This window comes from Sus scrofa, chromosome 5 (genome assembly GCF_054392235.1).
Source record: "Sus scrofa isolate SSC_HxYL_T2T_F1_AM1 chromosome 5, Sscrofa_HxYL_maternal_Yorkshire_Landrace_v2.0, whole genome shotgun sequence".
Lineage (NCBI taxonomy): Eukaryota > Metazoa > Chordata > Mammalia > Artiodactyla > Suidae > Sus > Sus scrofa.
Genome location: NC_139387.1, coordinates 17,327,832 through 17,341,890, shown reverse-complemented (window position 1 = coordinate 17,341,890; position 14,059 = coordinate 17,327,832). Strand labels below are relative to the sequence as shown.

The 14,059-nt window shown below is 46.0% G+C and overlaps 1 protein-coding gene across 3 annotated transcripts; it reads right to left on the bottom strand.

The window, feature by feature from the left end:
• Positions 1–479: 479 nt before the first annotated feature.
• Positions 480–9,326, bottom strand: LOC100127131 (tubulin alpha-1C chain). 3 transcript variants are annotated; one of them, XM_084955547.1, is made up of 4 exons: positions 7,258–9,326; positions 4,169–5,191; positions 3,871–4,019; positions 480–1,556 (listed from the first exon to the last, which is right to left on the bottom strand). In XM_084955547.1, exons 2-4 carry the CDS (start codon positions 4,287–4,289, stop codon positions 582–584), a joined length of 1,245 nt encoding a protein of 414 aa, XP_084811673.1. In that variant the 5' UTR covers positions 4,290–5,191; positions 7,258–9,326; the 3' UTR covers positions 480–581. The 3 variants fall into 3 exon arrangements, with proteins under 3 accessions (XP_084811673.1, XP_003355423.1, XP_084811674.1); XM_003355375.5 differs by having other exon boundaries at positions 4,169–4,391; positions 9,224–9,326; XM_084955548.1 differs by lacking the exon at positions 7,258–9,326 and having other exon boundaries at positions 480–1,683; positions 2,016–4,019; positions 4,169–4,264.
• Between the last annotated feature and the right edge of the window lie 4,733 nt (positions 9,327–14,059).

Here is a 14,059-nt window from a genome sequence, read left to right as displayed (position 1 = left end):
CATGACTTACACGGGTCAAGGACTAATACCATAACTGACACTACTGTAATCGTGTCTCAGCCTGCTCCACTTTCGCCAAGCAGTAACTTAAGAGCACAAACTTATTTGCCATTGCAGGTTTTGACTAAGTATGAAATAAATCAGCCCAATTCCAAGCCCTTCCCATAAAACTTAGTATTTAGTATTTAATAAATGACTACAAATGTTCTGCTAGTCTGGCTAGTGACTTGAATTTCAGCTGCACTGTTTACTAGCAGATCCAGACCTGCATTTTAATATCTACAGGAGATTCATATCCACAGTGAAATGTGAAAAGCACTGGCCAGCCTGAGCCTGTTGCCTCTCTTATGATCTGAGGTCTAAGTGAAATAGACAAACCACTTAGCACAGCACACAAGCCACTTAAACTTATCAAATGATTGGGTGGAGACTGCCATCCTCCACCATCCCAAACTGGCCTTGACTAAGTGGGCCAAGTGTTTACTGTGATAACAGTTTTATTGACAAGATAGGGACACAATGGGTAGCTCCACAGAACACAAATAAGACAGTCACAAGAGTGCAAAACTGCAGCAGACGGGTTAATACTCTTCACCCTCATCTTCTCCCTCAGCACTGTCTGCCCCAACCTCCTCGTAATCCTTCTCAAGGGCAGCCATGTCCTCACGGGCCTCAGAAAACTCTCCTTCCTCCATGCCCTCACCCACGTACCAGTGAACAAAGGCACGCTTGGCATACATCAGGTCAAACTTGTGGTCCAGGCGAGCCCAGGCCTCAGCGATGGCTGTGGTGTTGCTCAGCATGCACACTGCCCGCTGTACTTTGGCCAGGTCTCCACCAGGGACCACAGTGGGGGGCTGGTAATTAATGCCAACCTTGAAGCCAGTGGGGCACCAGTCCACAAACTGGATGCTGCGCTTGGTCTTGATGGTGGCGATGGCGGCATTGACGTCTTTGGGAACCACGTCACCACGGTACAACAGGCAGCAGGCCATGTATTTACCATGGCGAGGGTCACATTTCACCATCTGGTTGGCTGGCTCAAAGCAAGCATTAGTGATCTCTGCTACAGTAAGCTGTTCATGGTAGGCTTTCTCAGCAGAGATGACGGGGGCGTATGTGGCCAGAGGGAAATGGATGCGGGGGTAGGGCACCAGGTTGGTCTGGAATTCTGTCAGATCAACATTCAGGGCCCCATCAAACCTCAGGGAAGCAGTGATGGAGGACACAATTTGGCTCATGAGGCGGTTCAGATTAGTGTAGGTTGGGCGTTCAATATCAAGGTTTCTACGACAGATGTCGTAGATGGCCTCATTGTCTACCATGAAGGCACAATCAGAGTGCTCCAGGGTGGTGTGGGTGGTGAGGATGGAGTTGTAGGGCTCAACTACAGCTGTGGAAACCTGGGGGGCTGGGTAAATGGAGAACTCCAGCTTGGACTTCTTGCCATAATCGACAGAGAGACGTTCCATCAGCAGGGAGGTGAACCCAGAACCCGTTCCCCCGCCAAAGCTGTGGAAAACCAAGAAGCCCTGAAGACCTGTGCACTGGTCAGCCTGCAAGAGAAAAGTTTTAATTTTAGCCTTGGTGAAAGCTGCAATGACCTTTGAATTCATAACTACACTGATTGAGATCTTAAAAAAATCTTCTGAACAGTATTTGCTAGGAAAGCATAAAGGGCTTCTTTTTTTTTTTTTTTTTTTAATTTATAATTTTTTTTTTTTTTTTTTTTTTGGTCTTTTGTCTTTTTGTCTTTTGTTGTTGTTGCTATTTCTTGGGCCGCTCCCGCAGCATATGGAGGTTCCCAGGCTAGGGGTTGAATCGGAGCTGTAGCCACCGGCCTACACCAGAGCCACAGCAACGCGGGATCCGAGCCGCGTCTGCAACCTACACCACAGCTCACGGCAACGCCAGATCGTTAACCCACTGCAAGGGCAGGGACCGAACCCGCAACCTCATGGTTCCTAGTCGGATTCGTTAACCACTGCGCCACGATGGGAACTCCCATAAAGGGCTTCTAAGCACTAAGTGATTCAGAGAAAATATTCACAATCACCTCTTGAGGGATGGAAGTGGGAAATCTGTTAAAAGGCTTTTAAAAATGAACTATTTTCATTTCTCCAGGCACAGGAATCATATGAGTTCTGGAATGGAGGCAGGGCCCAAGTTTTGGTGACTGGGAGGGCAACCTCTGGTGCCCCTGCCGTGACCACAGAACAAAGGCAACTCTTCTCAGTTGGAGAGCTACCAATGGCAGGCTTGGGACCACCTGCCTTGTACAATAGATGTCTTACAAAGATTCTGGCAGCTGCCTTCTGAGCTGGAACAGAACAGCCAAGTTCTAAGGCCCTGGTGCTGGAGAAAGGTTGGCTCTGGATCCAGCTCTGCCAGTTCCTTGCTGTGTGACTTTTGACCACAATTATTTCTCAGCCTTGGTTTTCTCATTTATTCAATGAGAATTATAACGAGAATTTGCAACAGTGCTTGGCACAATTAAGCACTAGTTACCAGAAAGCCTATCTATTCCAGGAAAGGTGATTTACTGTCAGAATTCCCTGTCCTACGTCAGCAGGCTTTCCACTCTTAACTGAGTTCTTCTGGCTAGCAAACTGCTGTTCCATGAAAGGATGACTTTGACCTAAACAAAATATTCTGTTGACAATCTTCACTTCTCAAGGTGCTCAGAGATTTGTGCACATCCTCCCCTGTGCCCTTAGTTCTTCTCCTGTGGGTCCGCACTCTGAATAAGATCAATGCAAGGGGCAGACCCTCGTCTACCAATTTCATCCATTAAGCCTCCTGTGGACACAGTTACCACCAAGGACAAATGTAATCGTTCTGGTAGTTAATGAATGTCACTCCAGAATCCTCAGTGGTTTTTAATAGGTTTATTTGTCCCTAAAGGCAGGTCCTGATTTCTAAGTTGCCGAACCTTGATTTGCAAACATAGGAACCCATTAGCCCGATTTTGCTGGGAAGACTACGATAAACATCTGCAGAAGTATGAAGCCATGAATGATGTAAGGCTATGCTTTTTAGAACAGACCAGTTGTTGCTGGGCTTAGCATAATGTGATTTTCTGGACAAGCTATTTGACCCAGGCCTTCATTCTTGATTTTTGGTTAATTACTTACAAGCTGCCCACATGCCCACAAGGAGTAGAGTCATCTGATTGCTAGACTCTTAATTAAAGATTTTTCTTCCACAGGGCCAGTCCACCCTGCCTTGAGTGCCAAGAAAAAGGCGAGAGTACGGCCCTTTGTGATTATATCTTAATACTTTCAAAGTTCCAAAGATTTCTACTTGCTTCTGTAATAAGGGAGGTCCCTTGACTCCACCTTCAGTGTTGCTGGAAATTTCCAATGTCAACTATTTCTAGTCAGTATTACAATGGCTTCTTTTGCTATGAATGTTTTGTAATAACCTAAGGCACCAGTCCAGTTCTTGAGTTTGATCAATTAGTTATGTCAGTCAGCCACCTACTCACTGTGACTAAGATGACCTAAAAAGGAATGTCTGAGCTTGAAGCTGGGAAGCTGCCTGATTAATACGAAGGAGGATGTTTAAAGATCTTAAATGTCAGTAAAACTGTGAAGGCTTCCTGGTACTCACCTTGCCTTCAGGTAAACTGCCCTCACTGAATGAGCAATTGCCCAAATCTGCCTTGTAAGACAGAAGGAGGCAAAAGCATTTTCCCCTGCTCCAAATAGTAGTCCTATATAACCCAGAACTGTCTGGTTTAGGAGTCCAGTTATTTAGAGGGCAGTAGAAAGCTCATTTTAGTGTGCAAAGAATAATACTTGTAATTTGGTGTCTCAAAACTGTAAAAGAAAACTCTCACCCCACTTTAAATAAATAAAGAATGTTTACCAGTTTCCGAATTCGGTCCAAGACGAGGTCAATGATCTCCTTGCCAATGGTGTAGTGACCTCGGGCATAGTTATTGGCAGCATCTTCCTTGCCTGTGATGAGCTGCTCAGGGTGGAAGAGCTGGCGGTAGGTGCCAGTGCGAACTTCATCTGGAAAAGGAAAACAAAGCAGCCACCCCTCACTTACAACCTGCACAAGCCTGCTCCACCCCAGGGCTGCCGTGGAGCCCCCAAGACACACCTCCTGACCTAGACTCCCCTGCTCCGGGATCTCACTCGGGTGCCTGAGGTCAACTCACCAATGACTGTGGGTTCCAGGTCTACAAACACTGCCCTGGGCACATGCTTGCCAGCGCCTGTCTCACTGAAGAAGGTGTTGAAGGAGTCATCTCCTCCCCCAATGGTCTTGTCACTCGGCATCTGGCCATCGGGCTGGATGCCGTGTTCCAGGCAGTAGAGCTCCCAGCAGGCATTGCCGATCTGGACACCAGCTTGGCCAACGTGGATGGAGATGCACTCACGCTGTGGGAGAAAGAAGAAAGGAAATACCAGAATACGAAAACACCAGATGGGGCACTTAGGAATGATTCATATGTAAATGGTTATTAACCTTCTGGACAGATCAGCACCTTTCTGGAGGCCACTCCTGCCCCAGGGTCTATTTCACAAGCAATAGTCTAATTCAGAGAAATGCTTGGGAAAAACATTGATATATTAATGAACTGCTAGGCAAGACCAGAGAGCTCCTTTGTATCCACATTAGATATACTCACATGAGCTCTTGTTCAGGTAAGAAGAGCTGGTAGGTGCCTTCACACTGTTTAAGAGAAAAAACGCTCATCCCACTTTAAATAAAGTATTATGTTTACCAGCTTCCAAATTTGGTCACCTTCAGAAATGACAGAAGGGGTTCAATGGCAATAGATTTTCCCCAACTCCTGGGAAATAAGCCTGCTGAGTCTTTATAGGAATGCAAAATTCCTCCTTCCAGCTCTGATTCACTCAGTGGTATTGTTTAACTAGAACTCTTCTGGTTCCTCTTTAATCCTACTCTTTAAAGATAAGAGCTTCTACCTCTCCCTTTAAAACCAGCTTAAACCAGCAAGCTACAGCCATATGACTCATGGAGAAAACACCAAATAAACAGCAGTTAGCTGTTTTTTTTTGTTGTTGGTTTGGTTTGTCTTTTTTTTTTAAAGGGCCACACCCACGGCGTATGGAAGTTCCCAGGCTAGGGGTGGAATTGGAGCTACAATCGGCCTACACCACAGCTCATAGCAATGCTGGATCCTGAACCCACTGAGCAAGGCCAGGGATCAAACCTGTATCCTCACAGATACTCATCAGGTTCATTTGCATCTAGAGGCATGATGGGAATTCCCAGAATTTAATCTTAAGGAAAAACATTTTCTTGCACTATCCACACATCTTGGGGGTAAAGGGTGGGGTGAGTGGGACAGGGAAACAAGGTAATAAAAGCTAGAAGACTTTACTAATAGTTTCAGAAATTAGCTGTTTCCTAGTGAAACATACATATATTTCTGGCAATGTGGGGAAAAAGGTCTGATTTAAGCTTGGAGTTCCCGTAGTGGTCCAGTGGAAACAAATCCAACTAGGAACCATGAGGTTGCAGATTCATGGCCTTGCACAGCTGGTTAAGGATCCAGCATGGCTGTGAGCTGTGGTGTAGATCGCAGATGCAGCTTCGATCCCGCGTTGCTGTGGCTGTGGGGTAAGCCAGCAGCTGTAGCTCCAATTTGAGCCCTAGCCTGGGAACCTCCATATGCCCCAGGAATGGCCCTTAAAAAGAAAAAAAAAAAAAAAAGTTACTAAACTCATTCCTGCTTAGTAAAATAAGGCAGAACACAAAATCTATACCCAAAGAATTTTTTTTTTTTTTGGCTGCACCAACAGGGATCAAACCTGCACCACTGCAGTAACCAGAGCCACTGCAGTGACAACATCGAATCTTTAACCCACTGACCACAAGGGAACTCTTAGACTCACAGACTTAAAAGACAAAAAAAAGAATTTGAAACCATGTACCAGACCCTAAATCTTTGTGAAGTAAAATGCCTTTCCTTTAGCCTCCCAGGCCTCCTTCAGTCTCAAAAGGCTGATTCAAGTGTTAATGATTAGGAAAGAGTTATAGCTAAAAACTAGTTAAGACAGTTTCCATTATGCTATGACTTGCCTTGGCCCACGAAATTATTACTAATATTTACTTTCTAGTTAGAGGTATATTACACCTAGGGTCTGGCTTTTCACAAATCATATCTTCCTTACTTAATCGCTTTCTTTTACTAAAGGTTACTTTTTAGTTAAAGTTATATTGTCCCTAGTGCTTTCTTTTGTGGGTTTTGTTCTTTTTGTTTGCTTGTTTCTTCTGCTTTTTAGGGCAGCACCCAAGGCATATGGAGGTTCCCAGGCTAGGGGTCTAATTGGAGATGCAGCTGCTGGCCTACACCGTAGTTTACAGCAATGCCGGATCCTTAACCCACTGAGCAAGGCCAGAGATGAACCTGCATCCTTATGGATCCTAGTTGGGTTCGTCAACCGCTGAGCCACAAAGGAACTCCTGTGTTTTTTATTGTTTCTTTTTTATTTTAAATGACTTTTATTTTTTTCCATTATAGTTGGTTTACAGTGTTCTGTCTAGTGTTTTCTTTCGTAATTGAAACACTCCCTAACACTCCTTCCCCATAAATAATCTTCATTCTGGGGAAGTTCAAGGAATAATAACACTGAAGACAACCAGAAACCATCACCAGACCCACTGACACCAGCCTTGACAACTCTGAAATGATCTATGGATAAAAAAAAATAATACAGAGGAGTTCCTGTTGTAGCTTAGTGGTTAACGAATCCGACTAGGAACCATGAATTTGCGGGTTCGATCCCTGGCCTTGCTCAGCAGGTTAAGGATCCGGTGTTCTGTGAGCTGTGGTGTAGGTCGCAGGCATGGCTCGGATCCCGCGTTGGCGTGGCTCTGGTGTAGGCTGGTGCCTACAGCTCTGATTCGACCCCTAGCCTGGGAACCTCCATATGCCACGGGAGCGGCCCTAGAAAAGGCAAAAAGACAAAAATATAATAATAACAATAATAATAATAATACAGATACCTCAATCTATATATATAACCCTGTCTTCTGAACTAAACCTATAAAACCCCTTACTATCCCCTCTCAGGACAGGACATAGTTTTGAGGCATTAGCCTGCTGGGTCCTCCTCTGCCTGGCAAAGCAATAAAGCTGTTCTTTCGTTTCCTCAAAATCCTTGGGAGTTCCCGTTGTGGTGCAGTGTTAATGAACCCGACTAGGAACGAGGAGATTTTGGATTCGATCCCTGGCCTCGCTCAGTAGGTTAAGGATCTGGCATTGCCATGAACTGTGGTGTAGGTTGAAGATGAGGCTCGGATCCCACCCCAGGTTGCTGTGGCTCTGGCATAGGCCTGGGCTATAGCTCTGATTAGACTCCTAGCCTGGGAACCTCCATATTGCTGCAGGTTCAGCTCTAGAAAAGACCAAAAAAAAACCCCCCAAAAAACAAAAAAACCTGTCTCTGAGACTTAATTGGTACAGGTGTACAGAGGCAGAATTTTCAGCTACAGATTTTTTTTCACCATAAGTTAGATTAGCTACTTTGAAAAGAACTTTCAAATATGGATGCCAACCATCTTCCATTACATTTTCCCTGAATAAGAGGGTTTCAAGTTTTTAAAAGCTGCTTAGGAAACTAGTTTAAAGGCCTAGTTTCATAACCCAAGATAAGACCTCTAATCACTCACAACCTTTGACTCATGGTCCCTTCTCACCTATACTCCCCATAAAACAATCATGGGTGACTGACCTCATCAGCCAGCTCACTCTGACCTGCATCTACTTGCCCAGCTCTAGGGCGGTGGGAGAAAGGGGAGTTGTTACAATGAACCCATGACTACTCACCACTACATCATGTTTAACTTTATCTGGACTTTGGACATCCCACAGCCCTAGAAAGCAGGAGAGAACCAGAAAGCTGTCTGTGACAGCATGGGGCCTCAAGGAGATCCTCTCATTCTAAGGAAGCACTTCTACTGAAGCCTTTTGAATTCGAAAACTTTCTTTCATTGTCCTCTAATTTTGACTGTGGCCACTACTTGCCTTCCGTTCTCTCCTGGCCCCTTGGGAGATGAAGTGACACTGGTGGGGGAAGCACGAGTCTAGTCTTAACTGGGAAAGCAGCCCCTGCCTCTTGTAAAACTCTGTTAATCTAATCAGTTTGCCTAAATAGGTCTGATGCTACCTACTGCTGCTGTTCTGCCCTTGAAACAGCCCCACTACTTTGTGAATCAAACTTTTATCAGTATCTTTTTGATCTTGCTCCTGTGAAACGCAGGCAAAGAAATTGTTACAGTCTGACAATACTTTTGATAATTTTGATAGTCCTTTTTGCAAAAAAGATATTATTTTGAAACATTTGATACACAAATACTTGTTTAAATATGCCCTACTTTAGGTAGACCTCCAACATATGTTCCCTGAGATACTTGTTTTCAATACCTCTGGATGCTATATAGAAGATACTCAAGTTGTACATAATTTCATGTTTCTTTAAAACTAAAAATACATTGTCAGTACTAGTTTACTCCGATTTTATAAGAAAAACATCCTTTTATGGGCTTGTTTTCTAAAACCTGTAAGTAGAAAGTTTCACTACAAACACTCTGCTAGAAATGCACGATTAAACAACCTGACAGAAATTCCCTTCAAAGGAGGAGCCTGCCTTACACCATTCAGGTGGACTGGTGCAACTGGGAAGCGCTCGCCACCCCCCCACCCCCCGGCCACAGGTGAAGGTTGGTGTGAAAGGAAACTCTCCCCAGAGCCCGGCCACAGGTGAGGATGGTGCAATTGGAATCTCGCCTCTTGGCCACAGATGACTCAGCACCGAGTCGCAGGGCGCTGGGGGGGGTGGGGTGGGGTCCTGGAAATGTTTGCACCTGCCCTGCGGAAGCACACGAGATGTTTCAGGAGTCTGGTGGGTAAGGCAATGGGAAAGGTGAGGTCATTTGGGGAAATGGGAGGGATTTTTAGTTTCCACAAGTCCTTGAGGGCCAGTATGACACGGTAACGCGCCCTGGGGGAGTAGGGCGGTGGATGCCCTTTCTAGCTCCAAATGGACTTTTCACTTCCACCAGGCTGCGGCTTCGAGCCAGAAAGGCCTGCCGGATGAAGTCGGCTCTCCCAGCCTGGCCACCAGAAGCCAGTGTGCCTGGAGGCATCCGGGACTTGGGCGACATGCACTGGGTTCCTGACGCCCCTTCGGACTCCGCACTCCATCCCCATGCCACCGCCAGGGAACCCCTTACTCACCATGACTGAAACCTGTAGGGTTCCGCGAGGCTGGAGGAAGCAAAGGGACTGCTACGAAGACCTCCCACTGACAGACTACCAAGGAGTCTGGGGGAGAAGTATTGAGAGCAGCAGCGGAGTCGAGAGATCCTATATACCCCAACCCAGGCCACGTGTCGGGAGGGCGGGCACAGGACCCCGCCCCCTTCTCTGCTGCCCCGCCTCCGAGCCCCTAGGGCCCTGGCCCGACGCCAGGTTTTACCCTGCGGGCGGAGCGAGGAGGGGCGCCCGACGCTGATTGGTGGGTTCAAAAGTTCAAACCAAACTTTTCGGAAGAAGCTTGAAGAACCAGGAAGAGAAGAGGACATTCTGGGGCCGGCGAATGGGCCGGTGGGGTGGGGAGGAGGATGGACGTGGCGACGGGAAGAACGGAGGCGAAGCGGCTGCACAGTCTCGAGTGGGTGCGGGGGCGTCAGGTGGGCAAGGCCTAAGGGAGGAAAGGAGCCAGGTAAAGGGAACCCCGCCGGAGCCCCAGGAGCGTAGTCCCTCCGGCTGCCTGCTTCGCCCCCGGGCCCCAGCACAGCTCCCTCTGGTGTCCCGCGTACTTGGACCCTAAACTACACTCGCAGCTTGAAGGTCTTCCAAGAGAGAAGAACTGATTCCCCATCCCACGTCTTAATTACCACGAACCGGCCTGAAGTCTTAGTCTCACCTTTTTTTTTGTTGCGTTTTTTTCCTGCCTCGTTTTAAATGAACCTTTAGGTTCCTGGCACAATCTCCTTCCAGTTGGTGCAAAAGCGGATTTTTCAGTTCATTATAGTATCTTTCATTTTTTGCTTGCTTACTATGCAGAGTTGTTTGGTTTTAAGATTATATTAATCAATTTCACCCCTTTGACAAACATAGTTATCCCTATTTTACAGATGAAGAAACTTGGGCTCAGAAGGGCTAGTTGAAGGTCACATGGCGGGGGTGGTGAAGCTGTCCTTAATTCCTCACTACCTTGTATTGCCTCATCCTAAATATGGCACTCTTGCTATGGAACCCAAGTTCCTGTGTCTGAGGCACATTGAGGCCAAATCAAATCAGAACATGGGGGTTTGGAGCAGAAAAAGTTTTATTCCAAGAGTCAAGCAAGAATAGGTGGCTGGTTCTCAAAAGACCAGAACTCCCCAGTTAATTTAAGGCCAGAATCTCAGCCTTCCAGTTCCAGCCAGTCTGGGGTCTTTGTGCTTGTGGTGGGCCTGGAGTCACCATCCTCCACCTGGGGTGTGGGTCTCAGTTTCTGTAGAACAACTCAGAGATATGCATCAGAGTGTTATCTTTATCCCTTCAGGAGTAACTAGGTGTCCTGTGACTCTTGTCCTGATCTTTAACTGCTTGAACCTGCTCTTTGGAACTCAGGGAAGGCCTGGGAGGCTTTTTTCCCCGCTACAAACAAGAAACAGGGGCTGATGAGGGGTCTGTGAAGGTGGAGGGCCCTGCAGTTTCCCGCTCAGTTTCACTCTGGCCATCCCTGCACTAGTTTATTCCTCAGAAGCATTTTTTTTTTTTTTTTTTAGCTTTTAGGGCCACATTTGCAGCATGTGGAGGGTCCCAGGCTATGGGTCGAATTTGAGCTGTAGCCTCCAGCCTACACCACAGCAATGCTGGATCCTTAGGCCAGGGATCGAACCCGCAACCTCATAGTTCCTAGTCGGATTCATTAATCACTGAGCCATGACGGGAACTCCCAGAAGCATTCTTTATTTCATTTGTTTTTCTTTCTCTGCAGCTTGGTCATGCAATCCTTGCTTTTAACTTCCTCAGCCATCTCTGGGTGATAAGAGTTTATGGGAATACTGAGGACAAAAGTGACTGAATAGAAGAAGAATATAAGTTACAGGGCTTTTTCCTGAAGCAGAAAAAGCCAAAACGGGCAGAATACAAGATACTCTTCAACTCATACACACAAAGTGGATGCTGTGGAAATATGTGCAGAGATCCTTTTCAAATTATGGTACATAGTTCCTTCATTCGTCAAATGCTTATTGTGCATTGATTGGGTGGCAGGATATTTTGAAATTTGGAATAACTAGCATCTTAGTCTGTTGCTAAATATTTTAGTTTTAATTACTAAATAGCCTCAATTACTTAGTCTTTTTTACTCATTACACACGTACATATTTAGCACAGTTTCTAGGTGCTTGGAAATAAGTATGTGAACAAACCTAACAGATCTTTGCCTCATGGAATGGATGTTCTAGAGGGGGATAGGGAAGAAAGACAAATAATGAACATAAACCATACAATTAGCTAGAAGGGGGGAGTTCCTGTTGTGGCTCAGTGGTTAACAAATCCGACTAGAACCATGAGGTTGCGGGTTCGATCCCTGGTCTTGTTCAGTGGGTTAAGGATCTGGCGTTGCCGTGACCTGTGGTGTAGGTGGCAGATGCAGCTTGGATCCCAGATTGCTGTGGCTCTGGTGTAGGCCGGCAGCTACAGCTCCAATTGGACCCCAAGCCTGGGAACCTTCGTGTGCAGTGGGAGGGGCCCAAGGAATGGCAAAAATTAAAAAGAAAACAAAAACAAAAACAAACAAACAAAACAAAGGGGAGGAGTGCTATAGGAAAACAGCAAAATAAAGTGGAATGAGAGTGCTGGGAGGGGAGAAATGGCAGGCGGTGGGGGGAGTGGGGGGGAGGCTGCAATATAAGCCAGATGGTCAAGGTTAGCTTAATGATAAGTGTGATAAGTGAGATATGAACAGATCTGAAGGTCCCAAGGGCTAAAGCGGCTACCTGAGTGAAGAGTGGTCCCAGAACACCAAGCAGCTGGAGCAAAGGCCCTTAGACAACTGTGAGACTTTAGTGTTTCTAGGAGGAAGAGCAGGGAGGCCAGCTTGGCTGGAAAAGATGAAAAGTAGGAGGTGAGGGTTGGAGAGAAAATAGGAGTTAGATCTTATAGCTTCATGTAAATCATTGCAAAGTCCTATTGCTTTTACCCTGACAAGGGGAGCCAATGTTGGTTTCAAAACATAGTATCGACCGACATAACCTGACTACCCTTTTTTTTTTTAAGATCCTGGAGTTTCCGCTATGGCTTCTCTGCAGTGCTGTTTAGATGCCTGCCTGGCACAGTGGGTTAAAGAATCCAGTATTGCCACAGAGGTCTGCAGCTCTCTGCAGCTCATATCTGATCCCTGGCCAGGGAACTCCATGTGTCCCAGGGCATATGTTGTGTTTGAAATTGAGCAGGGCCCTGTGGGTCTCCAGGGCACAAGCCCTTCTGTGTCCCTCATTTCTTGATTTTAGGGAATAAGCTTCAGCCTCCATGACCTTCCCTCAGTTCCAGGGTGAAACAGTTGCTAATCAGGGAAGGAATGGGATGCAGAGACAAGGGAGGAACCGATAAGAAACCACAGTGCAGCCTTTGGGCAGGGTACTGGTTCCTTCTCAAGGAATGTACATAATATCTTTGAGTTCTGCAGAACACTCAACAAATTAAAACAGGAGAGGAGGACCACCAGAACCAGTCCTGGGGCCACTAAACACCAACTCTTTTTTTTTTTTTTTTTTTTTTAGGGCTATATCTGTGGCATATGGAAGTTCCCAGGTTAGGGGTTGAATCAGGGCTATAGCCACCAGCCTTCGCCACAGCAATGGCAATGTGGGATCTGAGCGTCTTCGACCTACACCACAGCCCACAGTAATGCCAGATCCCCAACCCACTGAGCGAGGTCAGGGGTCGAACCTGCATCCTCATAGATAATAATCAGATTCATTTCCACTGTGCCACAACAGGAACTCCAACTTATACACTCTTTGAAAATGTTCTCTTCTCTCCACCATGATTAGAGCAGATTTGTCTTTTTTTTTTTTTTTTTTTTTAGGGTTGTACCTGTGGCATATGGAAGTTCCCAGGCTAGGGGTTGGATGCAAGCTGCAGCTGTGGCCTACATCACAGCCACAGCAATGCTAGGTCTGAGCCGAATCTGCAACCTATGCTGAAACTTGCAGCAATGCTGGATCCTTAACTCACTGATTGAGAAAAGGGACTGAACCTGCATCCTCAGGGATACTAGTCAGGTTCTTAACCCACGGAACTACAATGGGAACTCCCAGAGCAGTGGTTTGAACAACTTCTCTGTCATGAGGACTTTATGTGAAACGTGAGTTCCATTCTGGGAGATTACCAGGGAAGATCACCTTTCATCTCTGAAGTTTCACATTTTATTTCCACTGAGATGTCACTTGGCTTGTTCTAATCTGCCTTATAGTCCCTAAAAATACAATTTTTTTTTTGGACTTTTTGCCATTTCTTGGGCTGCTCTCGTGGCATACAGAAGTTCCCAGGCTAGGGGTCGAATCAGAGCTGTAGCCGCCAGCCTATGCCAGAGCCACAGCAACGCAGGATCCGAGCTGCATCTGCAATCTGCACCACAGCTCACTGCAATGCCGGATCTTTAACCCACTGAGCAAGGCCAGGGATCGAACCCACAAACTCATGGTTCCTAGTTGGATTCATTAACCACTGAGCCATGATAGGAACTCCAAAAATACAATATTTTGGAATCATTTCCTCATATTGGCCAAATGAAGCAATGAAGTAGGTTGTGTTTCCCCTGAATTACCACTCAGTGTTCCACAGCCAATCTTTCTTATCCTAAACTCTTTCTAAAATTTCCTGTAATGAATAACCATTTCTTTGATTACCCTCCCTTAGGATAAACATGTAAATGTCTCTTGCAGAAAGTTAAAAAAAGAACCACTCACATTCATCATCCACAGTATTATTCTAGTAAGGTGGCCATATCCTTTTCTTTTTTTTCTTTTCTTTTTTCTTTTCTTTCTTTTTTTTTTTTATCTTTTTGCCATT

Bases quoted from the DNA above. Each gene is read 5' to 3' on its own strand.
- LOC100127131 (XM_003355375.5), bottom strand. The intron at 4,020-4,168 runs GTGAGTTGACCT...TTCCTTTTCCAG, and splicing joins CCTGGAACCCACAGTCATTG to ATGAAGTTCGCACTGGCACC. The intron at 1,557-3,870 runs GTAAACATTCTT...TTTCTCTTGCAG, and splicing joins TGGACCGAATTCGGAAACTG to GCTGACCAGTGCACAGGTCT.